The sequence below is a fragment of the Acomys minous genome (genome assembly GCF_964271855.1).
Source record: "Acomys minous genome assembly, chromosome: 6".
In the NCBI taxonomy this organism is placed as follows: Eukaryota; Metazoa; Chordata; class Mammalia; order Rodentia; family Muridae; genus Acomys; species Acomys minous.
Genome location: NC_140487.1, coordinates 112194072 through 112221206, shown reverse-complemented (window position 1 = coordinate 112221206; position 27135 = coordinate 112194072). Strand labels below are relative to the sequence as shown.

The window sequence follows — 27135 nt, the reverse complement described above, 5'->3', positions numbered from 1 at the left end:
CCTACGTGGTTAGCGGTCTCCAAATGAAGCCAGGGAACTTTGAGGGTTTCTTGTGGCCAGGATTGTATCTTGGATTTCTTGAGATCCATCTTGATGTGTGTCTCCTAACTCTTAGCGCTAGAAGGGAGCTTGAGGTCATCTTGTCTAGCTCCTGCCTTCAAACAGATAGTGCTGTGTGCCCCTGTCCCTGAGTCAGATCCTGACAGAACAAAGAACCTTAGCAGTAAACCAGCAGCTGTGAGCGAGCACTCAGGGACCTTGCTTCTTAGCGTATAGACTGTTCTACATACTGATCCGCAGGCATCTGCCCTACAAACAAAGCGTGTAAATGTGAGGGCTCTTGACTTTGCTTTTCTCCTGCCTTTACTCTTTTTATTTTAAAATTGTTGTAGGATTTGACACACCTCTGCTGATTTTAAGAAAAGACTTTATGTAGATCCCACCAGATATTTGTTTGTTTTCACTTTCAGCCTGAAATCTAGTTAATTTATCTCTTAAAACAATACTCAAAGGCAACTGATGCACGCAGGCCTCCACTCTTTAACTTCCGTGTAACTCAGCCCTTGTTAAAATTCTATTTGCATCTCATAAAGAGCAGGGCAAAGTAGTTTTGTGGCTTAAAATACTTAAGAGTGCTGCCTCCCTGCCTGCCCCTTCTCTAGTTGACCCGCCCTGCAGAATGTGGGCTGTTCCTTTAAAGAAGAAGGTTTTGTGTGTTTTTAGAGACAGCGTCAGGTGGTCAGAAAGGGCGTTGTAGTTTAGCATGATTGCAGACTAGAAGGAAGCGTCTTGTAGAACTTAACTCTGTGAGGGGTGGGAGATAGGACTGAAGCTAGGCAGGCTGAGGCTTTTTAAAAATTTAGACAGCATCTTTGTAATTTTCTAAATTTCTAGAATAATAGATTGTATTAAGTGTAGTGTATCCACACACAGAAGTAAAAATTATATTCTAGAGCCAAATGCAAATTACTTCTGAATTCTGTGTACTGTTGGTTACTTTAAAAAAAAAAAAAAAGACATTATCCAGGTCAGCAGGTTTCCTGTAAAGGAGATTGCTATGAGATGTTGGATTATCCAGAGTGATCTTTGTTTTCATCCTGTAAATATTCCATAGGAAAGAAACTTTGATTTAGCTTCTGGACAGCTTATGCCAAATTAACTTTTTGTTGTTTTCTTTGAAAAAAAAGTCTAGATTTGCTTTTTTAATCTTGTTGCCCAGTTTTTACAATGGCCTTCATCCTTTAAATAATACTCTATCCCTAAATACAAAAAATAACATAACTACTGAGAGTTTTGATTTGTTGAGTACTGAGGAGAGCACCAGGCTTGTGCGTGAGCAGTCACCTCAGCATTCACTGAGTGTCCTAGAGGTTTTTTCAGTTTGAGAACTTAGTGTCACAGAGTCAGAGCAGGAAGATGGAGCTGTAAAGGAATATTGCTTCTGATATATTATACCACCTTTTTAGTTTCTTATTTGCATTTGTATAACATTTTTGATTCCTGATCTAGAGAAGTACTTTGAAATTGCTGTGTAAACTTATCTCAATTGTTACATACTCCTCAGATGCCCAAAGTTAACCAAGTGTATGTGGTTTTTTATTTGTTTTCCCCAAGAACACTTGCATCTTGGAACCAAGTGTCATATGAAATTTGGGGGGATTATTTTTCCCACATAGTTTTTTCTGCTGTTGAAAAATAATCTGGTTTAGTAGAAGTGTTAATTAATCGACCACTTTTAAAGCCAGGACGTAATATAGTATAGCTAAGAAAGAAAATTATTTTTGGCAAGCCAAAGAAGAGTGTTTGTTGATGTTTTGGTTGGGCTCATGGTGGGGTTTTGCCATAAAGCCCAGGTCGACCTTGAACTTAGGCTCCTCCTGCCTCTGCCTCTGGAGTGCTGGCATTATGACAGGCACCACCACGGTCAACGGAGAAGTGGAGTGTAGTGGGGATTTTATAGTGATCATTAACTTTATGTTAATAGTACACACATGAACTATAACCTATGAAGTACTTGGCCTAAGCACTAAACTGTAGTGAGTAGATAACTATTCATTATAAGGAGTTAAGATATTTTAGAGTTGGACTTCTGGTTTTTGTTCAGTTGTTTTGGTTTGAGGTAGGGGACAGGGACATCAAAGCTGTATAATTTTAGAAAATTTCTGCCCCTGTTGGTACCTCTTCCACCACCACTTCCTCCTCAAGTAGTATCACATGCCACCTGCAATGAGAAGGCTCTTATTTTTGTCCTTTGAGGGATATTTAATTGTTCTGACAATCTTTGATTTTAGGTTGGAGTTAGCTAATACAGGATTGTTGGTTATTTAGTGGTGTGCAGCTCAGGGGTTTGCCCTGTGCTTACATCTAGTGGTGGGCAGTGCTGTTGTGGGAGAACAGCTATTTCCAGTGTGTGGCCTCTGTCAGCACTGGGCAGTTTTACTTGGCCTTTTTGTTCACTGTGACTTTCTCTAAGTGGTGATTGTCATTTGCATGTCTTTGTGGAAACAGATCCCTCGATAGAGTAGCTACAGTCTTCAAGTTAAATTTGTACCTGCTGTGCTCTTTCAATTCTAGTCTTCACTAAACCCTCTTATCATTGCTTCTAACTTCCTGTTTTCTGACTTTTAAATATTATATATAGGCACTTTTGTCTTGCTTTCTTACTTACTATAATACTTTATAATATTGAATTCAGAAACTCTAAAAATTGTAACTTTTCTTGTCCCTCTCCTGGTTCTGGAGTGGACATTTGCTGGGGATTGGATCTAGGGCTGGGTAAGCACTTGCGTTCAGGCCTGTCTGCCTGCGTTAGTGTTTTTAAGATGTGTGAGCTGTAACCCCAGCATGTGCCTGCCTTTCCAAGAATCCCTTACAAACACGATAAAACCCACCAGCTTATAAAATATTTAAAAGCCAAATTTAAGTAATCTCAGAGTAACTCGTTTTCTTTGGGCATACTCTGTCGTACACTGTGTATAGCAGCATTTCGCTTGTATAGAGTGAAGTATTTCTAATGTTGCTGACAGAAAAAGTAAACTCTTGGTCTACTTCTGACTTAACCATGACAATCTGCTTGATTTCTCTGCCCACTCGCCAACGCTAGATAATGAGGATTTAGTTCATCCTGCTCATGATGAGCTTGTGTATTCTTCTGTTTTGAGTTTTCAACTTTCCATTTCATGCTGTAATCTCAAATTAAGGCCTGTGACTGCATTTTTTAACTCCTGGCCTGTTAGTGTACTTTTACTCCCCCCCCCCTTTAAATTGTATTGTATGGTATCTGCAATATTCATTGTAATTAGAATATAATTCAGTTTATCTGATTGATGGATGAAAATATTGTAAATGGTTTGTTGTAATTACTTCATTAATAAACTTTGAGATGTTAAGCTTGAAATTTTAACTTTTGAGGCAAAATTTAAAACAAACAACTTTTTGAAGGCAGTATCAGTCTGTGAATTAGGCACAGTTTACAGCTGTCTTCAGGCAGAAGAGGCATTTAAGGTTTCCTCATCACTGGTCTATGCCCGTATGCACTGTTCTAGTGGCCCTCTGCTTCCTTTGCTAGGTGTGGAGGGTGCAGCTTTTCAAAGCAGACTTCCCCATGACCGGATGACCTCTCAGGAAGCAGCCTGTTTCCCTGACATCATCAGTGGGCCCCAGCAGACACAGAAGGTTTTTCTGTTCATCAGGAACCGCACAGTAAGTGTCTATGCCTCCCTTTTTTCACTTTAATTTTGAAAAATATCCATGACTTTTATAAGGAATATTGAAAAACAAAATAGAAGAGCAGAAAAAGATATTAAATCATTTGTATTATTTTTATTCCATATATAACTATTGCCAGAGAAAAATTGTTTTTTCCTTTAGCTATTTAAGAAGATTTATGTTTATTGTGTTTATTTTGCACGTGTGTATGTGCATGCTTGTATACCTGTGTGGGTGTGTGTGTGCATGTGAATACAGGTATCCACAGAATCCACAGGTATCCTAGATGTTCTAGGGCTGGAGCTACAGGCAGTTGTGAGCCATCCAACATGGGTACTGGAAAGTGATGGGGGCAAAGTTTTATTTCTATAAGTTGGGGTTCTATTTGCATTCTTTTTAAAGGATCCTTCTCATACCTGATAAATATTAAAAATCTACATTGAAACAAAATTTGTCTCAACCGTTTTTGGGGTGGGGTGGGATGGGGTGGGGAGGGGAGAAGTGCTGGAGATTGGCTGTTTACGCACTAACTAGGCAAGTGTTTCACCACTGAGCCATATCCTCAGCCAGATATAAGCTACTTTAAGCAACCACTTTGCCTTTCCCTTCAAAGCTGCATCCTTAACCCTTTTTTGTCACCTGGTTTAACTTCCTCTAGACTAACTTTATAGTATTTTTCCTAACAGTTGGACCATTTAACTATTTAGAAACTTAACTCTTCTATTAGAAATATTTAACTATTTAGAAACTTAAGTTTCCATTTTTACTTTGCTGTAATTAAACTTTAACTAGTTTCAATGTGTTTTCAGTTCTGTGTCTGGAATATGTTTCCATTGACTTACGCCCTGGCATTCACATGTTTCGTATCTCCAGTATAGCTGACGTGTCATTGTAGTTACGTGGTAGTTTGTGATCCAAAGTGAGCAGTGGTTGTATGGTTCTGTGTGCATGGAAATAGAATCGCAACTTGTAGAAAACGAAAACTTTGTAAAGATATTTTCCAATACCCAAAGAGAAAAAAATTCACTTTAATAGTGGTTATACCAGGAGTAAAAACTTCATAAGTTAGAAACACTTTTAGCATTTTAATGCAGATTATGTACCAGAAAGGCTGAAGTAAGCCAGGTGGGTCTCTGTGAGTTTGAGGCCAGCCTGGTCGGCACAGTAAGTTCCAGGACAGCTAAGACTGTTAACATATAGAGAAACCTGTCTCACCGAGCATGGTGGCGCACGCCTTTAGTCCCAGCACTTGGGAGGCAGAGGTGGGCAGATTTCTGTGAGTTCGAGGCCAGCCTGGTTTACAAAGTGAGGCCAGGACAGCCAAGACTACATAGAGAAACCCTGTCTTGAAAACGAGAGAGAGAGAGAGAGAGAGAGAGAGAGAGAGAGAGAGAGAGAGAGAGAGAGAGAGAGAGAGAGAGAACAAAAAGAATCCAGAAAGATTGAACTATAATCTGATTGTCCTGCCCCCATTTTTGTTATTGAATGATGCTGTGCTACTGTAAGACAAACCCACCTTATTTTTAATTCTTAGGTTACTGCGGTTTTTTTTTTTTTGTATTTATTAATCATTTGTATGCTGTAATTTTTTGAAAATGTCCTTTACCAAAAATTTTTTAGCTATCGGACATGGTAGCCTTGCCTTTAACTGCAGCCAGCATTCAGGAGGCTGAGCCTAGGCTATATAAGACCCTGTCTCAAAACAAAACAAATTTCTTTAGCTATTAGGGAGGGCGAGGTGTTATTTGGGTTTTGTTTTTTGGTTTTGTTTTTGATTTTTCAAGACAGAATTTCTCTGTGTAGTCCTGGTTGTCTGGGACTCACTTTGTAGACCAAGTTGGACTCGAATTCACAGAGGTCCGCCTGCCTTTGCCTCCAAGTGCTGGGATTAAAGACGTGCTCCACCGTGCCAGGCTGCAAGGTGTTATTTATAAACATGCCCATCATTTTCTCATAGTATCTATGGAGTTCCTCGTGTTTTGAATATGCCTCTAACATATCTTGAGCCATGTTTGCTTTTTAGCTCCTACTTACTTTGTTAGTTTGGCTACTAGGTTGTACAACCACTGCAAAATTTGAATCACAAAGTACCATATAGCTAAGATGACGGACAGGTCAGTTATACTAGAGGTTTGAAACACAATAAAGCTGGTATTTAAGTGAATGGAAATGTCTTAGCTTATAAATCTTGACATTGATATGTCTCATGATTGAATCAACAGGTGTATAGAGCTACCAATATTTGTTTAGGGGAAGTTTTAGGTACAATTGCATTGGTTTTGTTTCATGTAGTGCATGTTTCTGCTCTTGTTTTGCTTTGTTTTTCGAGACAGGGTTTCTCTGTGTAACCTTGGCTGTCATAAACTCACTTTGTAGACCAGGCCTCAACTCACAGAAAGTGCATGCACGCCTCCCTGTCTGTTTACCTTGGAGAGCATTTCTTTTTAAATTCATTGAAAATCATTGACTATGCTATAATCTTTTCATTCTTCATCTGCAGACTTTGAAATAATTCACTGTTCCCTTTTGTTTTTTTCTTAAACACACTATTTTGGCTTTAGTTATATAGTACTCTGATTTTCTCCTGCACCTCTGCCATGTGGTCAGTCAGGTGCTTCCCAGCTCTCCATTAAGTGAGGTCCTCTCCTTTCTTTTCCTCTAGGCTCCTCTGTACGTTTAAGTCATTCTCACACTGCAGACTTACCTCCTCTTAGCTTCCTGTCTTGTATCTATCTCCTCTTGGTTATCTCAGAATTAGACTCCTAGAATACTCTGTTTTTCCGGATCCACAAAGGCCAAGGCATTAATTAGTTGTTCAACTCAAAACTGAGGGGCCATCGCTGACACTTTTCAGCATCTGTATACCTACATAATTGTAACAATGTGATTTTTGTTGTTGTTGTTTTTGAGACAACTTTCTCTGTGTAACAGCGCAACAGTGTGATTTTTATCCTCTCAGTATCTGGAATTACATTAACCCCAGGTTTAAGTCCTAGGTGTTTCCTATTGGTTATTTAGAAATTTTTCTTTCTTAGGTCAGATAGACTCCAGCTTCAATAATTCACTAATTTGGTACCCTTTTGTGTTCGGTAATAGTTTCCTTGCTAGGACTATAACCCTCACTGTTTATATGAATATAAAACCTTATTGTTGAAGTCTTACATTTAAGAGGTCAGGTGACACAACTGGTCAGGTGACATGTATCTGTGGGTGTGTAATACAACTTATGTCATTTAAATACAGCTGCAGTTATGGTTGGACAACCCAAAGATTCAGCTGACATTTGAGGCTACTCTCCAGCAGTTAGAAGCGCCTTACAACAGTAAGTACTGTGCTTGCTGGGAGAACCTGGTGGCTTCTGTTGACAATTTATTTCATCTTGTGTTGTGCAGAAATGACCCTTTTTGTTTTGTTTTATTTTTTGAGACAGGGTTTCTCTGTGTAGCCTTGGCTGTCCTAGACTCACTTTGTAGACCAGGCTGTCCTCGGAATCACAGCGATCCTCCTGCCTCTGCCTCCTGAGTGCTGGGATTAAAGGCATGCGCCACCACACCTGGCCCCAGAAATGACCTTTATAGTAAGTTCAGTTTTTGTTTGTTTTCCTAATCTGAAAATTACATTGAGAAAACATTCAGAATATTTCTAAGTGCTTTCCCAGATCTATTGTCTCAGTTTGATCCGTGGAATACACTGGTAATTTGATTAGCTAGTTATTTGCTTTTCTTTCTGTTTACCATCAACAAAGTCTTAGGAAGTTTTTGCAAAATATATAAACATTGGTCATACCTTCCAAAGGTTTGTTCTCTATTTTATCTGTAATGTAATTATCATATTTCTTAAAGATATATTTTTGTATTTGAGTATTTTGTCTACATATATGTGTCTGTACACCAAAAGATGGTATAAGATTCTATTATAGGTAGTTGGGAGCCTCCATGTGAATGCTGAGAATTGAACCTAGAACCCCTGGAAGAGCAGCCAGTGCTTAACTGCTGAGCCATCTCTCCAGCCCATAATATCATCTTTAAAATGCCAATTTAGCCAGGCAGTGCTGGCACATGCCTTTAATCCCAGCACTAGGGAGGTAGAGGTAGGCTGATCTCTGTGAGTTTGAAGCCAGCCAGGTCTACAGAGTGATTCCAGTATAGCCTGGGCTACACACAGAGAAACCCTGTTTTGAGAAAACATACATACATAAATACATACTATGTACATACATGCATACATATAATGTTTATTTAGGCAGGTACATGGGTACATGCCCATGGCCTAAGCATTCTGTGGGTAGAAGCAGGAGAGTCAGAGGCCAGCCTCAACTTTATTTCTGTGTTGAACATTTTGTACCTGATATTTCTGTGTCTTAGTTTGCTAAAGAATCACATGACTAAGGGTCCATGAGTTGTGTGTAGGATATCTTCACATTGTAGAAAGAAGAGTTACAAAAACTTTCTGTTTAAAACCGTTAGAAATATAAACATGTTTTTAATTTACAGGTGATACTGTGCTTGTCCACCGAGTTCACAGTTACTTAGAACGTCACGGTCTTATCAACTTTGGCATCTATAAGAGGATAAAACCTTTACCAAGTAAGGACTTTCTCACCAAATGAATTAAGTGGTATTTGGTACTTCGATGCCTGTGTTTAATATTAATGGTGCTGGTGACATTTTATCTTTATTCATAAGTTTCCACTAGTGAAAATATTCTCAGGCTCATCAGTCAAAGTTTTTTTAAAAAATGTACATTTCTTTGAATTTCTGGTTTGAAAAGGTTTTAGAAAAAGATTAATTTCCAGTTTTTAGAACTTAAAATTAAAAAATTGTTAGTAATGAAAGCAATTATGCAGACACCAGGTTTTGAGGCTTTCCTCTGTGCATCTTTTCTTTCTCTTTTTCTTTTCTTTTGTCTAAATATTTGCCCTTTTCATACTGTTTCAATAATGTTTGCCAGGGATCTAAATGAGAAAGGTATTCTAGAAAATTTTAATAATTTTAATAATGACTTAAACAGAAGTTATAAAGCTCTGAAGAAAATGCTCCCACTAACCTAGCTGTGAATAGGTGAGCAGGCCTTCCTGAGAGGTTAGGCTGCAGGACTTCTAATTACTAACACGACTTAAGCTTGTGAATTTGGTTATAAATTTACAGCATTGAATTAATTTTTACAAGTTTTGGACATTTGTTATTTTTACAGTTCTACAGTTTAAAAGTAACTGAATTGTTTAAGGCATTACGTAAAGAAACCAGACCTTTTCACCAGAGAAAAACAGTACAAACTCTGAACTATAACAAAATACTGCAATTTTTGTTCTCTTTTCTCTTTTTAGCTAAAAAGACAGGAAAGGTGATTATTATAGGCTCGGGTGTTTCTGGCTTGGCAGCAGCTCGACAGCTACAGAGCTTTGGGATGGATGTCACACTCCTGGAAGCCAGGGTAAGAGTTGTACTTTGGGATTAGACTCCTGACCTAATGGAAACATGGTAAGGAATTACCTGCTGCAATTTAAAGATGAGAATTTGTGCTTACGCAGACTGATTTCTGAGGTGTAATAGAGTATTTTTGGACACTGTAAAGTTGCTGCTATAGCTTTTACCTATATTAATGGTTGTTTGATGCTGGGAATCAAACCCTGAGCTTTGCACATAGTTCTACCATTGATCTACATTTCTAGCACTCAAGTCTGTTTGGTTGGGGTTTTTTTGGCATGGTGATTTGAAAGATTACAACATCAGTATTAAGCATGTCTGTACACACTTGCATGTACATAGTCTAGACACCTCTAGGTATTGTATGTGGATATAAAGTCAACTGTGAGGATATGTGTTGAAGTATGTATCTAGATCTGTATACATTCAAGCCCACAGACTGTATAAATGTCGGGCAAACTTAATCTACCAAGGTCTATGCCACGTAAAATGCCTGTTGCTAAAAATGGAGTCGAATGGAAGATTCCCATGGATTGACCAAAATGTGGTGATTTTTTTTTCTTATATTTTATCCATTAAAAATGTATAAACTGGGTAATGTCAACCAATCTAATTCAAAGCCTAGAGAGGCAGACTGTGCTCCATCTTCCACTTCCTGTGACTGTTAGGGTCACTTGAGTAACAGAGGTCAATGAGCAGCACTAAAGTATTTTTGACAATACATTTTTACAAAGTGATCACTGAGTATGTGGTAATCATAAGGGATTCATCAGTCCTTTGGATGGCTAATTTCAGGTAATTTTTTATATTAGCGCTCTCTGTCTTTACTTAATTACATGTTTTATGCATGAATCTGGGTGTGGATATATGTACATCTGAGTATGCTCTCAAGGAGCCAGAAGAGGGCACCAAATCCCCTGAGCTGGATCACAGTTGCTTGTGAGCTGCACATTGAGTGCTGGGACCTGAACTCAGATCCTTAACAGGATTGTCCAGTGCTCTGAACCACTGAGCTGTCTGTCCAGCCCCTAAAGGGAACTCTTTAATTTAGTATCCATAAACTTCCTTTTGTAGGAGATGATACTTTCAGTGATTAAATTATATTCTTTGTTAGACAGGGAAAAGAAGTTACCTCAGATAAACAGAGTCTTTTAGGGCCAGGTAAAGCCAAAAGAATTGATTGTATTTACTATTATTTCTGGATCTTGAAATAGAAGCTGAAGGTGGATGGCTTGGAACTTTAGGAAGCTGATACAAAAATGGTTTTCATAAATGAGTTTTTTAAAACATTTTACCTTTTGGTGGCTTTTATTTATTATGAATACAGTGCTCTACCTGCATGTACACCTGCAGGCCGGAAGAGGGCATCAGATCACATTATAGATGGTTGTGAGCCACCACATGGTTGCTGGGAATTAAACTGAGGACCTCTGGAAGACCAGTCAGTGCTCTTAACTGCTGTGCCATCTCTCTAGCCCAAAGATTTTTATTTAAAACAAAACCAACCAAACAAAAACAAAACAAAAAGAAACTTTACCTCTTAGTAATTACTGAAAAACTCCTTTAACTTTATAGGCCTTTTGTGTGTGTGCTCTGTACTGTGTTAAGAGTAAAGGAAGGCATAGCAGGTTATTGTGATTCCTCCTATGTGGATTATGCTCTAACTGGTTTTGTTCTGCTTTTTGTTGTTGTTATTGTTGTGCATATGAAATCTACAAAGTGCTTTGATATTTCCATAATTTTAAGTTATTGTGGTAGCTCAGTAAATTTTTTTTTTTTTTTATCTCCCAAACCAGACATAAGTCGACCTATTTAGGAGTAAAAGCTCTTATTACCAGCTTATGTTCAGTAGAGGGTGCCTAGCCATCAGGTTGCTTGGGGGAGAGCATTTATCAGAGAAGTGATCCAGTTACAGCAGCTAGTGTTTCTCTAGTCCAGGCTGCTTAGACTTACGTTAACCCATCAGTTTAATACTAGCCAGGGCAACTTGGTAAAGTGACTATAGTCATTAAAGTGCAAGCTTCAAAGCATGGTGGTAAAAAATTGGTGTTTAGTGTTGGAATGCACAAGCATATGTTTTCTCTCAGTGGGCCTTGTGCATCCTGGGCACTTAGAATGGCTGGGTAGGGCGTGTAGGCTTCTAGCTGACACACTGTTTTACATCACAGCACTCCTGACGCTCATGCTTGTTGCTAGGTTATCATTGGTGTGTGTTTTGTGCACATAGAACCAGTTCTTGTACTTCATGTAGACTGAAAACAACGCTTTTCCTTTTAATATTATGAAAGATTGGATCCTGGTGTGCTGAGTTATTATGGTTAAAATAGAGTAAATAACTTTGACCATTTAATTTCTAAAAAACAGGATCGTGTAGGTGGACGGGTTGCTACATTTCGAAAAGGAAACTATGTAGCTGATTTGGGAGCCATGGTAGTAACAGGTCTTGGTAAGTAATTTAGTTTGGTATTGTAATACACAATCTAAAACCAGAAAGATGGAGCTTACATTTATACCAGTAGTTTTATCATGTACTGATTTGAGTATTGTGTTTGTTTTGTTGCCATAACACACCATAGACAGTCATAGGGACACACCACAGACACACAGTGGGTCATAGGGACACACCACAGACAGACAGCGGGTCATAATGAAAGAAGTTTTTTCTTTGTAGTTGGGTAGTAGGCCAAAGGAGCAGTGATCTGATAGCCCTCTTGCTGTTGGTCAAGGGTAGTTGAGGTCATATGGCAGGAAACGGGGTGTGTGAGTGCCCTTAGGTTTTATTCTTCTAAGGCTGGTACGATTCAGCCCAGGGACTCACGTTTACCTATCCACATCTGCAAAGCTTTTACCTTCTGAGTACAAAAGTAGAATTAAGGACATCATTCTCATCTCACAGTGGGGATTAAACTCCAGCCTGAGTTGTTGTTATTTTTTGAGACAAGGTATCTCTGTGTAGCCCTGGCTGTCCTGGACTCACTTTGTAGACCACACTAGCCTCGAACTCACAGAGATCTGCCTGCCTCTGCCTCCTGAGTACTGGGATTATTAGCCACCACCACAACCTGGCTAATTTAACATTTTTATGCTGGTCTTACACTTTTTTTTTTTTTTTTTTTTAGTGTGAGCTTTAAAATAGAAGATATAATTGACACCATACATTTTCAGCTGTTTTATTTATTTATTCCTTTGGCAATGCTGCTGAGGATCCAACTCCATGCCTTGCAAATGGGAGACAAGCTCTAGTACTGATTTCCACCCCCAGCCCGTGGGGTAGCCTTGAACAAGCCATCCTCCTGCTTCTTGCCTCAGAAGTGCTGCAGTCTTGACATCAGCCACCAAGGCCAAATTTAGCATTTTTAAATTTTGAGTAAAGAAGTGTTGAGTTTGACGCTTTTCTTTTCAAGGATAGGCTGAATTTGTTTGAGTTTTTTTTTCTAGGAGGGAATCCCATGGCTGTCGTCAGCAAACAAGTAAATATGGAACTGGCCAAGATCAAGCAAAAATGCCCACTTTATGAAGCCAATGGACAAGCTGTAAGTTGGTGACAAACAGAACTTCCCAAAATGTCTGGTTCAGTTGGAAATAATTCCAGGGGAATGTATTACTGAGCATGACTTGAATACACAGACTGAGAAACAATTGGCATTTTCCTGGCTGTTTTCTCAACTCTGAGCTATATAGGAAGGGGTGATGGTTGATGTGCAAGTTTATATGTCTGTTTAGGCATTTGGTCATAGGTAGTTACTGAAGGCTAGCCACCCAGTTAAGTGGCCCTGGCCGCATTTTCGAGAGACCTGGGAAATTGAACCTGATTCTTGTTATTTTTGTGCTGTGCCTCCATTGTGTGCTTTAGCTCTGTGTGCTCTTACAACTTCGCTTTGTGTGTATAGACTCAGGCTTCTGATGAGCTAGTACACAGCCAAATGGTGACACTTACCCAGAAGTAGAGGTAAGTTAAAGTGCTTATGGTCAGAGGCCTAGGAGCTTCTTTCTTGTCCTTGGTGTGAGAGTAGCAGGAACATGTGATTGGTCTGAGAATGTGCGGAGGTGAGCCATGGGCAGGCAGGCTTAGGCTGCTCCTGGCAGTCCTGATTTTGCAGGCATAAGTAAAATGTAAACGTTTGTGTTTAGCAGAAATTTGACCGACTCTCCTCTCTAGATGAGAGTCCATTGTCTGAGAATGTAAAAATATTGTCAACTTTATATTTTGAGGAAGAAAGGTTTGCTATATATTGTATATGTCATGACTTAGCCATTGTCACCAAACGTGGTAAGACTTGTGTGATGATTTCAGGTGATGCTTGTATTTTACTCCTAGCTGTCTTTGGGTTCTATGGACTTCTGGTCAGAAAGAGGGGATGCTCAGGAAATGCTTTGGGTTGTATCCACCAACATGTCCAGATTTCTTTCCAGGACTTATGAGAGACGTCTAGCAAAATAAGCAAAGAAATATAATAGGTGTTAACTTATTAATAAATTATTTGACAAAAGTCAGCAACAGAAATAAAGTTGAAGGTAGTTCTCTGCTTCAATCCAGTGGTACTTCTATGGAAATAACTCCCTCCAATTTTTATTATGAAAATTTAAAGATATTACAAAAGTAAGAAGAATACTATAATGTACTCTCATTTTTCCAGTTTGCTTAATATGCTTAATCTATCACCCAAAGCCTATCAGCAGGACTAAGTTGAAGCAGATTTGCCAAGGGTTCGATAGAGCCAATTGCTGTAGCAGAGTCGAGAGGCAAGAAGGTGTGTGGAAGTGACTGGTGGAACAGGATGAAAAGAGGGAGGGGCACATTTGTGAGGTCAGTGTAGGACGTCAGCCCATGGCTGTACACTGGGGCTGAGGAAGGTGAGTAGGTAGAGTGGGCTCAGAGAAGGATGGCTCATCCTGGTGAGGCAAGAAAAGAAGCTACAGGGTAGGGCAAGGCCTTGCTGTGGAGGGGCTGGGGCTGGAGCAGGAGCCGAGACAGGACGAGATAGGTATTTGAGGTCAGTAGCAGAAAAGAGCCTGGCTGGATCAGGAAACAGGGCACAGGAAAAAGCACAGAGATGTGCTTTACTGTTAGATAAGCTTTTTGTTTGTGGCTGGCTCTTGAGCCTCCTACCTGAGCCTGCCAAGTGCTGAGATAACATGCCTGTGCAACCTCGCACAGCCTAGCTGAGCTGTGTTGGGGATGGGATCCAGGCCTTCATGCTATTCTAGGCAGTTGCTCTGTCACTGAACCTAGTCCTTTTGTGGGGTTTTGTTGTTATTAGTGATTGTATTTCTGTGTAACACAGGGGTGTTACGCGTTTTAAAATAATATGCCCACCAGCAAGTTCTCCCTAGGCATGGTCACCGATCTTTCCTATTACAGTATGGTATAAGATAAGCAGCTTGCATAAGAATATAGGCTGCCAACTATACTGTAGAAAGTTGTACATTATCTTCTGACTGAAGCTCCCTGAGGCCCAGCCCTTTGGGGGAACATTCAGTGATTTTAACAAGGGTATGGTTATTCTTCCCTTTTTTCCCCCCATTTATTTTCTTTAGATTTATTTATTTTATGTGTTTGGGTGTTTGCCTACATGTATGTCTGTGCATAACATGTGTACCTGTTGCCCATGAAGGACAGAAGAGGGCATTGGATCCTCTGGTTCTGGAATTACAGATGCTTGTGAAAATGTGGGTGCTGGGTATTGAACCTGTGTCCTCTGCAAAAGCAACAAGTGCTCTAAACTGCGGAACCATCTCTCAAGCCTAGGGTGTGTTTTCCCCCTAAGTTCATTTATTTGTATTTGGTGCTTTAGCCAAGTGATGGTTCTTTAGGAAAGTTAGTTTTGGAAAGAATTCTTTGTAGCTTTGGGTTCCTCTTGCCTTTTGTGTAATTCTGTGTAAGAAGCAACGTTATAATATCTGTTTTTCTGTCTCCAGTGGCATAGTTCAGTGAGAATACAGAACTGTTGACCTGCAGACTAGTTTTTCAGTTAGAGGACAGGTACAGAGAACCTTGTTTGCATATGCTTATAGCTACAAATGTTGCGCTGTAGCTTTAGAAATACGAAGAGTTAAGTGGGCCAGTGGTTTCTAATTTTCTGGTTTTGCAGAATGGAAACTGTATCTCCCATGCAGTTCCCTAGAGCCACTGTGGCCAGTACTTGAGCAGCAGTCTGTTTCTAGTGTTCTGCTCACACTCCCATTTTGTCCTGTTACACCCACCTGGTTTCTCAGGAAGGTAGGTGGAGCAGGGTGAGTGAGTGTGCACTGTCACGACTGCCTGTGTGACTGTACTAGCTGAATCTCTTTCTCAGAGAGCTTTAAAATGGTTCCCCTTAGGCTGTACTCAGTGGCACTTGGAGACAGAAGCAGGTAGATGTCTGTGAGTTCAAGGCCAGCCTGGTCTACAGAGCGAGTTCCAGGATAGCCAGAGCTACATAATAGAGAGACTCTGTTTCTTTTTTGTTTTTGTTTTTGTTTTTTCAAGACAGGGTTTCTCTGTGTAGCTTTGGTTTTACTGGACTTGCTTTGTAGACCAGGTTGGCCTTGAACTCAGAGAAATCTGCCTGCCTCTGCCTCCTGAGTGTTGGGATCAAAGGCGTGCGCCACAACATTCAGTGAGAGACTCTGTCTCAAAAAAACAAAACAAAACCTAAAATGGTTTCCCTTGGAGCCAGCAGGACCCACCTAGAGTAGACATTGCTCAGCCATTGAGATTTGTTAGTTGTTTAAAAATTTAGATTATATGCTCTTTGTGTACAACCTTAATCAAAATTTACCCAGCACAGTGTTCAAGTCCTGTAATTCCAGCTACTTAGGCGGCTGATGCAGGAAGATCATAACCCTGTCTAAAAGACTTAGGGATGTATGTAGCCCAGTGGTCTGTGTTCAGTTCTTAGTACCGTGGAGGAAGGAAGCAGTATGATGGTTCTGCTGTTAGCACGTAGAGAACAAGTCTGCCACGATCTGTAAGGCCAGCAGGTACCGAGAGTCAGGGTATCACCAGACGTGGCTCGTGCCTTTAACCCCAGAATTTAGTAGGCAGATACAGCTGGACCTTTGTGAGTTCAGGGTAGCCTGGTCTCTAAAGTGAGTTCCAGGAGAGTTAGGGCTACACAGAGGAACCCTGTCTTGAAAAAACAAAAACAAACAATGAGGGGGTGGGCCGCGGAGGGAGGGGGGAGAAGGTTGTAGATATCACAGGTGGTGCTTCCTTACGGACACAGCTCCATAACTGGTCATTTTTTGCTATAGGGAAAAAAATGTAATAGGTGGTGATTGTGTTGCTATTTGTTTTGTGTGTGTGTTTATTTATGCAGGTATGTACACGTGTGTTTGGGGGTGTGAGTGTACATAAGAGGTTGGTGTCTTCTTCTTTGACTCCTCATCTTATTTTTGAGACAGGATCTCTCAGGGAACCTGGAGCTCACTGATCAGCTATTTGGCTGCCAGCAAGCCCCAGGGATTCTCCTGTCTCTGCCTACCCTGCTCTGGGTTGTGTTTTTATGTGAATACTGGCAATCTGAACTCAGGTCTTCAATTCATGTGGTGGGTACGTTAGAGACTTAAGCATCTTATTTTCCCAGTGCCTATTGTTAAATTATTAAAAACATAATGACAGTGGGCCCTAAAGCAATACCTTACTATTCTCTGGGGTCCTACATGGGCAGCTATGCTGTTGCTCCTCAGTGTTTGTCTTGACAGTGAAAGTTTAAGGTTATGTGTGGGTAGAGGAAGCACGGAGATCCATCCTGCAGACCCTGAGTTTTCCTTTGGAGAAACATCTCCATAATTATTTATAGAAGTAATAGAATCCACAGATTTTAACGAAAGGGAACAAAAATATTTGGAACCCAGAACATTTGGAGGTACTTAGGGTAGTCATTTACGAGTACTTTCAATTGTTGGATATGTAAAACAGATCATTTATAACTGGCCTTTTAGCAATGGACTCAGTATTTAAATGCATTCAAAACACATTTGGGTTTCCTCTAATTAGCATTGGTTTGTCAATGGACGCCTATGCTGTTTACCATTTTCAAAATACTCCTTTCATTTCCAATTTCAATATTAATGGAGAACAGCCCTGCTTCAGCAGCACTTCCTGGTTGCACTAGCAACATCAGCATTGCTGTAATTCCTCACCTGGGCAGAAATGGATGGGCCTGGTTGCCGACTGCCTCACATACCTCATAAAGCTGAGCCTTGGGTCTAAGTGGGTACCAGACACGCAGTCTTGTCATCTGGTGTCAGTCAAATGTGGTAGTACTCCTTTGGTTTGAGTTTTATTTGTTTGATTTTGTTGTTACTGTTCTGTGTTTTTCTGTTTTTTAATTGAGTTTTGCTTTTGTTCTTCACTGCTTTTTCACCCCCACCCCACCCCTGCCTGCCTTTTTTAAATTGTCCCCTTACCCCTGGCCATTTCTGTGCCTTGACTTTCCCATTTTGGTCTCTGTACAGTCTGTTCCTTATTTCTCCAGCGGTTGCAGCTTCTAAGCTTAACAGAATGCTTCTGTCATGCTGTGTGTTTAAAGCCTTGATTTTACTGCTGTCATACAAAACTAAACTTGACGTGGCTGTTGGGCTGTTATTTACAGTTTATTTCTCCCTCTGCTGCACTGGTTAAAAGGACACTGTCAAGGTATTTTTTTCATAATTTTTCAAATCATTTTCTTCACTGTTTACAGTAACCCATTAAAAGTTTAACACTTAAATCTTTTCCTTTCAATGATCCTCTCCATCACACATTCACACTGGTTTGTTGTTGTAGAGTTGCGCCTATATGTTGGGCTGGTGCTGTTTGAGTTTTTGTCATTGAAAGCGCATGTGAAACATCAGTTTTTTTTGTGGGGAGTTTGGGTGGGAAAGGGGGAAGTGTAACGAATCAAGCAGGCTGCTCAGAAAATAGAGGGAAGAAACAAAAGGTCAATTTGGTCCCTCTAACCTTGACAGTGTCCCTTTAAATATTTCTCTACCACACGCCCTAGACCCGCCTTACTGAACCGGAGTGCTGGGTGTTTCTCAGTATGAACTCCCTTATGTGACTGTCACCCAAACCACAAAGATTAAAGCTTGTCTGAAGCAAGCCTTCCAGTTGGCACTGGAAGAGCTTTAATCTGTCCCATTTGCGTTCTCGTGTTTAAGCACATTCTGCCCTGTGGTAAAGGCATATGTGGTCTAGTCCATTTTGCTAGGGCATCCTCTTCTGAGGCATTTTAGAAACATGCTAGAAACACTTCAGGAAAAGCATCTTGTAGTTAACGTTGCACATCCGTTAGATTTTATATTGAAATGTGATTGTCTCCCTTTTGAAAGGAGAGGTTATTGTGGAGTGGTAGACCCATCTTCTCTAGCACCATTTGCAGGCTTGTACTGGAAATAGCAAGTTCCTGGTAGAATTTCATTTTGAATTACTTTATTCATGGCCATCATATCTTTGAGAAAAAGTAACTGCTGAAAGCGAGAATAAAATTCATGACAAGAGTGTCTCTGAGCAGCTCTAATAGGTGCAGCGAGAGCAGGAGGACCATCACCAAGAGCTCTTCTTTCAGTGTGCTCCTGAGACCACCGTAATGCATCTGAAACCTGGGTCTCCACCTTGTTTTTCTACACAAATGAGATTATTGGAGTTTAGGTTTCCTTTAGGCTGGGAGCACCTAATTCTCTGTAAGAGCCTCCTCTCTCCTTGAGGCTTAAGCATGCCTTTGTCACTTGTATCTGTTGTGTTCACAGATCCAAAGCAGAGCTGCTTCCGCCCTCTTCCCCTTCTCTTTTAGTAAAAGTTATCCTTTTTTGACAGGTTGTCTTTGCCACACAGTGGCCCATCTCATGGAGTTACTGTGAGGGGTGTGGCCAAGTGCTTTGCTCCTGTGTTTACTTGCAAATGCAAAATTGAAGTGAGTCCAGTGAGAGGTAGCCTCTTGTCAGTCGTCACTTCCTACCAAAAACAGGCTTGGTATTTACTAGAGCTTATTTTAGTGCTGTGTTTTCTTGTTCCCTGTTTTAGGTTGATTGCAAAGTAAAGTCCGTATTTTAAGTTCCATCTCTCAGTGCCTAGCCCTGGCAAAAAATGCTTACCTTAGACATGCTTTGTTATCTCACATTGTTGTCGTGAATCCAGCAGTGGACTCCAGATAGTTTACTTTGGGGCAAAACTAAGATGTAACAGAGAATGGTATTAATGAACTAATGCTGTCAGTAGACTGTATAGAATGGCCCAGAACAGCTAGAGGACTGCTTTGCAGTGTGTTCCCTTCCTCTGCTGCAGCACCAGACCTTCTACGAGCTGATTATTCAGTGTCTAAGAGTTTGACATTGGCCTTTGAGCTGAGAATCTGCTTTTGCTCTGTAAAAGAATAAGGTGATAATGTGTTATTGTCAATATCATGAATTTTACCTCTGTATTTCCTACTGTCCTTTGAAATTCTTTCATCTTTGAGCAGGTAACTTGAGCCTCTTCTTTTCTCATGTTGCTCTTATTCTTTTAAGTTCTTTGGGTGTGTGATCATAGTCTTTGTTCTCTGGGACTTTTCTAGTGTGTCCTCTGCATGTCAGCCCAGCTTAGCTCAGTGTACCTTGTGCTTCATGTAATCCAGCTAGTGCCAATGCAGGTCTTGTGGCTGTGACTATAGGTTGAATCCCAGCTCTGAGGGAACAAGTGGGAGAGAGGGAAATATTTCAGGCCTGAAACATTTCATATCTCATTTAAATGGACTTAACCACTTCATAGAAAAAGTCAAATCATTGTCCTCAAAGGTTTTCCTTTGAAATACATATTTTGGCCTCTAAATTGTAGAACATTTTTGTGTGTTCGTGGATGACTGTGCTTAGTCTTATAAGGACCAACTCTGCTATACTTCATATTTGCAGGTTCCGAAAGAGAAAGATGAAATGGTAGAACAAGAATTTAACCGGTTACTAGAAGCCACCTCTTACCTTAGTCATCAGCTAGATTTCAACGTCCTCAATAATAAACCCGTATCCCTTGGCCAGGCGTTGGAGGTTGTCATTCAGTAAGTACTTTAAAACTGTTTCTCACACAGTGAATTCCATTTACAGACTGCAGTGTATGTCTTAAGTTTGTCATAAGTCTTTTTTGACTTACATATTTTCATGTGGATTTTTAAATTCCAAAGTCAGGGCTGGAGAGATAGCTCAGTGGTTAAGAGCACTGGCTGTTCTTTCAAAGGACCTGGGTTCAGTTCCTGGTACCCACATGATAGCGCATAACAGTCTGTCACTCTAGTGCCAGAGGATCTGACACTCCCTTGCCTCTTGCCTCTGAAGAAACTATATGTACCCGGTGCACAGACAGGTAAACACTCATAAAATAAAAGTAATTCATAAAATGAATCTCAAAGTAAAACATTTAAAATACTTATAGAATGCCAAGGCCATTTTCAGGTCTAAACGGCACCACTTTAATGCACTATAGGCCAGGTAATAAATAGCAACCAGCTACCTTTCTTGTCTGAGTATTAGACATTCAGTGGGCTTTGGCCCTTAGATGTTTGGCTGGGTGCCCATTTTGTGCTGTAGAGCTGGCTCTGCGGGTGGGCCACATGTGTTGTCTCTTACAGGCTACAAGAAAAGCACGTCAAAGATGAGCAGATTGAACATTGGAAGAAGATAGTGAAAACTCAGGAGGAGTTGAAAGAGCTTCTTAATAAGGTAGAGTTCTGCATTCACTGTTTCCATAGCCCAAAAATGTAAAATGAGATTCCTTTAACTTAGAAATGCTAGAGGCCTTGTTGAAGTTCACCACCATGGAGAGGAGTTGCCCAGCTGGGTCCTCTGTTCTTAAAATACTACTACTGAGGGCCAAGTACCCATTGATGAAGGAAGACCAGGTCAGCGCAATCATTGTTACAATTATTTCTCTACATGCCAGCATTCCTACCTTCATTCCCAAGTGAGGACTTTGTCACCATCAAGTTTCAGGTGATGCAGATGCAGTTGTGTAAGCTCCAGCCACTTGCTGCCACGTGTGCATGCCATCTCCCCTCCTCCCCCCAACTGTGGCAAGAGTTGAAGAGTGGTTGGAGAACTGCCATTTGGCGGACATCTGTGGACCAGGTTCCAACACCTTGTTGGTACCTGAAAAAACTAACAGTAGGAATGGTCACCTAAGGTTCTTTGTGAGATGATTTGACCTTTTACATGTTTTTAAAAAGGAACAAAGCTGGGCATGGTGAACCTGTGTGATTTCAATACCCAGGAAGCTAAGGCAAGAGGGGTTGTGAGTTTAAGACCTGTGCTACACAGTGAGACCGTGTCTCAAAAAGCAAAATAATAACCGTTTTCCCAAAATAAACTTAAGTTGATGGTAGGTTGTTTTGTATGTTTGTTTCTTAAGTGGAGTATTCCTTTCCCTCCCTTGTTGTGGAAGACAAACATCCATTTTAGTCATCTGATGGTGTTGTGGAAACCTCTGTTAAACTATCTATTCCCAAATGGCTTGATACAGAACAGGTGTTGAGAAATTCCAAGGATCTTTCACAACAGTGTACAGGGAGAGCCAGTGCTAAGGGTATGTGTTATTTAGGAATGAATTACCTTGCTCTCTAGTATGAAAAGTTTTTACTTTCCCCTCTTAGATGGTAAATTTGAAGGAGAAAATTAAAGAACTCCATCAACAATACAAAGAAGCATCGGAAGTGAAGCCACCCAGAGACATCACAGCCGAGTTCCTAGTGAAAAGCAAGCACAGGGACCTGACTGCCCTCTGCAAGGTCAGTGCCTTCCTGTCCTGAAAAGTAACGCAGAGGTGGGAAACCTAGGACATGAAAGAGCCCTTAGCCAATGGCAAGTGTCTGTACTATGCAGAAAAGGGCTGGGTACCTTAAGAGCCATGGAGACTTAATGGCTCAGTATTGTATAAGATTGGTGTTTCCTGCCAGCTGAAGTCAGACCATGAAGTTTAAATCTCTCGCATGGTATCCCCCAAACCTTGACCTCCTTAGTCACGTCATCTGCAGTATGGTATTAGTAATACAGAGCTTGGAGAGTCCTTGAGAAGTTCAAGTGAACTGTGTTTCCAAGGAATCCCATGCCAAGCCATGAGGGGTACTGAAAGCATGGTAGGTGCTGTGTTGTCACATCCTTGCTTGGAGCACACTGCTAGTGCATTTAGCACTTTCCTTCCTGCCCCATCTTATCCCAGATTCACAGCTTGTTTCCAGGATTAAAAACATCCCTGAGGTCTGATATCCACCTTAAATTGAATCATGCTGTGTACACATGACCTGAGCAGGAAATGTGTTACATGTAAATTAGGTAAATATCTGATAAATCACATTCATTTGCTTTTAAAATTTCTGTCAGGAATATGACGAATTAGCTGAAACACAAGGAAAGCTAGAAGAAAAACTTCAAGAATTGGAGGCTAATCCCCCAAGGTAAGGAAAGAAACCCAGACACTAAGAATGACAGATGGGGCGTGATGGTGCACGCCTGTAATCCCAGTACTCGGGAGGCAGAGGCAGGTGGATCGCTGTGAGTTCAAGGCCAGCCTGGTCTACAAATCGAATCCAACCCCTCTCCCCCCCCCCCCCCCCAAAAAAGAGAGTTTTGCTCTCTTTGTACTCAATTTGGAAGATAATAAAACAACGAGCCTTTATTTTTATGAGTATATTAAATTCTGTGATGAATGGAAGGTATGTGTGAAACGGGGCTGATGTCAGGTTTGCAGTCCCCTACTCTAACGTTTTAGTGTATGAGGATGTTTTTGGTATCTAGAGTTAGCCCTTCTCCACAAAACCTGCTTTTGAGATGCAGCTGTCCTAGATGGAAATTGTCTTTGAGTGTGGTTTAAAAGAAAAAGTACTGTTGATTTACATTTGAAATATTTGGGGGACTAGGACTGTATCTTTTTTTGTTTGTCTGCTTTTTGGTTGTTTTGAGACAGGGTTTCTCTGTGTAGCCTTGACCGTCCTAGACTTGCTTTGTAGACCAGGCTGCCTTCGAACTCACAGTGATCTGCCTGCCTCTGCCGTCTGAGTGCTGGGATTATAGGTGTGCTCCACCACTAGGACTGTTTTTATTTTCATTGGGTTCATGCAGTGACTACATGCTAATAAGATGCTCCACATGCACCTGCCCTATTTCTTGGGGGCAGAGATGCTACCCATCTTTGCAGTAAAGCCTGTTCTTAGGATTTGAGACAAAGTGTACACTTTTATGATGTACAAAGACTTAGTATGAGGAGGACTTTTTTCAGAAAAAGGTGACCCCACCATAATTTGCTGAGCTGAGCTTGACACTGATCTTTAAACATCAGGGATAGAGCAGTTAATGACACAGGTGAGAGCCTGTTCTATGACCTAGATATAAGGCACAGGCCCAGTTCCACCTTAGAGTCCAGATTGGCTGAGACTACCCACATTGACTCACTGAGACTAGCAGTGATGTCCTTGTTAACCCTGTGCTCCCCGTTTTTTTTAGTGATGTTTATCTCTCATCAAGAGACAGACAAATACTCGACTGGCATTTTGCAAATCTTGAGTTTGCCAACGCCACACCTCTCTCTACACTCTCTCTTAAACATTGGGATCAGGTAAGCTTTCTTCATCATTTATTAAATTGCACATATTTAAGGACTATTAAAGGCCCCTCTCTCCTCTGCCTCCACCCCCCCCACCCCGTGTGTGTGTGTGTGTGTGTGTGTGTGTGTGTGTGTGTGTGTGTGTGTGCGCGCGCGCGCACGCACGCACGCATCTGTCCGTCTGTCTCTGTTCTCATAGCTTCAGGAGGAGACAACGTCTACTTACAGTGAAGTCCATACATTTTTAAGCAAGGGGCTTGATAATTTGCCAAGCTTGCTTCATCGTGAGCTACCACCCAGTTAGGATATAGACCATTTTACCCTTATGTTGTGGTTCACTCCTGCCATCCTAGTGCTTTGGAGGCTAGGACAGAAAAATTAAGTTTGTGGTCAGCATGGCCTACATAGTGAGGGCTTTGTCTCTAAAAACCAAAAGATACAAAATATTTCCATCCTGAAAGGATTTCTCCTGCCCTTTTACAGTTAATCCCTCCTCCCAGTCCTGCTTCAGCTTGTCCTATAGTTTCATTGCAAGTTGCCTTTGTCAATGACTTCACTTACCATGACGTAATTTATAATGTATCCCTTTGTTATTACAGCTCCATTGTAGAGATAAGCATAGACTATACCACTGGTACACTGACTGGTGTGTGTGTGTGTGGGAGTACTATTAGTGAGGGGTCTCTGAATATTGATATCTTTATAAGAAAAAATGTAAGAGTGGAGCTGGGCATGGTTGATCATGCCTTTAATCCCAGCACTTGAGGCAGAAGCAGGCTTCAAGGCCAGCCGTGAACATAGTGAGAGAACAGCCAGAGGTACACCATGAGACCCTACCCAGACCCCCAAAAATGTAGGAGCAGAATTGCTAAGGTATTATAGAAAGTTACTGCTTAGTTGATTTTTAGTGATAACTGGGATCAAATTCAGGGCCTTGTACCTATCAAGTAATTGTTTTGCCACTGAGCTATACTTAGACCCCTAGCCCTACTTTAACCATGTAATAAGCTTCCAAACTATATACCAGATTGCCGTCCCCTCCTAAGTCTGTGGCAGCCCATGTGCTTCACCCCCTCAGAGGTGCTCAGTGCAGACCTGGAGGGTGACTGTGAGGACGGGGTCTTCCATGTGTTCATCAGCCGCTCTATGGCGTGTTCCAGTGAAATGCCTTCATACATTCCGGCCCTTTAAGAATCTGGTTGTTTTTCTTCTTTTTAAGTTATAAGAGCTTATTTCTCAGATACATATTTTACAGTACTTTTTATAGCCTTTGGCTTGACCCTAGGGCCTCATGTGCACATGCACCCTCTAGCTCCATCTGTACTTTCATTCTGAAAAATGATCCTTTTCACCTGAGTTTCGGTTAGACCTTGGCTTGATACTGTGGATGTCTGGGGCTTCTTTATGCCTCTGGGCTGCCTTTGCCTAATTTGACCAACTGGTTTAAAATTGTTTTAAGGACTAAAGATGGATTTTGTTCTTAAGAAAATGTAATTGTGGCAGTGAATCTGATATCTTGCACATCTACAATGGTGTTAAGGAAGTAAATGGATCAGCTTCTGTGCTTTCTTAGCGCCTGATCTCCATCCTACCCCTTGTGGATGGATGGTCTGAACTTGGTGGTATAGGACTGTGCCAACCGCTGTCCAGACACAAAAGAAACTTCTTCATGGGGATAAGGGACAGATCAGTCAGTATATTTTCCTTAGGCTGTTAAACGTGAAGAGTGAGTGTTTAATTGTGGTCTTAAAATACTGTTTGGGGCTGGAGAGGTAGCTCAGCAGTTAAGAGCACTGGCTGCTCTTGCAGAGGACCTGGGTTTGATTGCCAGCACCAACATGGCTGTTGTCTGTCACTCTGGTCCCAGAGTATCCAACACCCTCTTCTGGCTTCTACAAACACTGCATGTTTATGGTACATAAGACACATGTAGGTAAGCACCCATACACATAAATTTTTAAAAAAATTGACTAGTCTGCAAGGTTGTGCTATTCAAGACTGTCATGTAGAATTCAGTGCAAGTGGCATGGCGTAAATTATATTTTAAAAGTATGGCGATTCCCCCACCCCTTTTCTTTCCTTGTTAGGATGACGACTTTGAGTTCACTGGCAGCCACCTGACAGTGAGGAATGGCTACTCGTGTGTGCCTGTGGCTTTAGCTGAAGGCCTGGACATTAAACTAAACACAGCAGTACGACAGGTTCGCTATACAGCCTCAGGTATGTTGCTTGTTCTATAAGAATATAGAGCACCTTCCTGAGACAGAACTAGTTTTTTACAACTTCTTTTTGGTAACTTGATTGTGTGGGTTCATGAGTGTAAACTTTGAAGATGCCTTTTGCAAGCAGATGGCAAGGTGACAGAAACTGCAGCACCATCTTCCTGTCTACAAAAGCTGGGCATAGGTTAGTTGTAGTTAAGATGTGCCATATTCTCAAAGAATTCACAATGATCAAAAAGATGCATAAATATAGTTGTATGAGCATTCATATAAAAGCATCCTTGGGCTCATCAAACTGCTTGGTGGCGCTTTCTTTTATAAAGTATTTTCTATGTTTTTACTCTCATTGTTAATAAATCTACATTACTATTTTTTAAAAAAACACATTAGGTAAAAAAATAGTGACATAATTCCAATATCAACTTAGAGATCAGCTAAGCATCACAACATATCTCCACAGTTTGGGCTTTGTACCACAGACTTCAAGTTGTCATCCCTAGTGAACAGGTGACTACTTTAGGCCACTTTATCCCTAGTGTGCTGGGCAGTCAGGGGTTCTTTTATTGATGTGAATGTTTAAATCCTGGCAACTGTAGGCTAACCTCTTGTGCTTTCTTGTCTGAAAAAATGAAGGAAATAGCACGCCCATCCTGTTGGCCACCATGTTCCGTTCCCTCATCACCAGTAAAGTTTTACCACTTTCTCTAGGGTGTGAAGTGATTGCTGTGAACACACGCTCCACAAGTCAAACCTTTATTTATAAGTGTGACGCAGTTCTCTGTACCCTTCCCCTCGGAGTGTTGAAGCAGCAGCCACCAGCTGTTCAGTTTGTGCCACCTCTTCCTGAGTGGAAAACATCTGCAGTCCAAAGGATGGGATTTGGCAACCTTAACAAGGTGATGTGCTTGCCTCCCTCCTCTCACTAGTCTAATGTTCGGGTTCCAGTCGGCTCAGTGAGGAATGGGTCTGCATGTTTGCCTGTGCCCTCAACTGTCTGATTCCAAGCTTAAGGCCTGGCAGTTCATAACTCAGTGCCTGGTTGTATTTCTGTTATATAATATTCAAGCACACAATCTTTTTGTAACTCCAAGCCTACTAAAGGTCATAAATTGCATCATAAATAACAAAATAGGATTCTTTTTACATTGAAAGTAGATTAGGAGTGGTTAGTAAGTCTAAGAAGTGTGACCTGAAAGGGCAAAGCAATGCCTACAGAAAGCGGTCTCTCTGAGGCCAGCTCATAAGCTCCCTTCCT

General features: G+C 41.0%; 1 protein-coding gene across 3 annotated transcripts in view; it reads left to right on the top strand.

Moving 5' to 3' along the window:
- Nucleotides 1-27135, top strand: part of KDM1A (lysine demethylase 1A) — a 55108-nt gene that overhangs the window by 24013 nt on the left and 3960 nt on the right. For all 3 annotated transcript variants that reach the window (XM_084788287.1, XM_084788288.1, XM_084788286.1), the window contains 13 exons: nucleotides 3569-3702; nucleotides 6952-7030; nucleotides 8202-8294; nucleotides 9035-9141; nucleotides 11499-11580; nucleotides 12573-12667; nucleotides 19986-20128; nucleotides 20696-20786; nucleotides 21713-21847; nucleotides 22440-22513; nucleotides 23559-23670; nucleotides 25746-25878; nucleotides 26589-26776. In XM_084788287.1, the coding sequence (XP_084644413.1) occupies nucleotides 3569-3702; nucleotides 6952-7030; nucleotides 8202-8294; nucleotides 9035-9141; nucleotides 11499-11580; nucleotides 12573-12667; nucleotides 19986-20128; nucleotides 20696-20786; nucleotides 21713-21847; nucleotides 22440-22513; nucleotides 23559-23670; nucleotides 25746-25878; nucleotides 26589-26776 (1466 nt within the window). The remainder of the gene's footprint in view (nucleotides 1-3568; nucleotides 3703-6951; nucleotides 7031-8201; nucleotides 8295-9034; nucleotides 9142-11498; nucleotides 11581-12572; nucleotides 12668-19985; nucleotides 20129-20695; nucleotides 20787-21712; nucleotides 21848-22439; nucleotides 22514-23558; nucleotides 23671-25745; nucleotides 25879-26588; nucleotides 26777-27135) is intronic.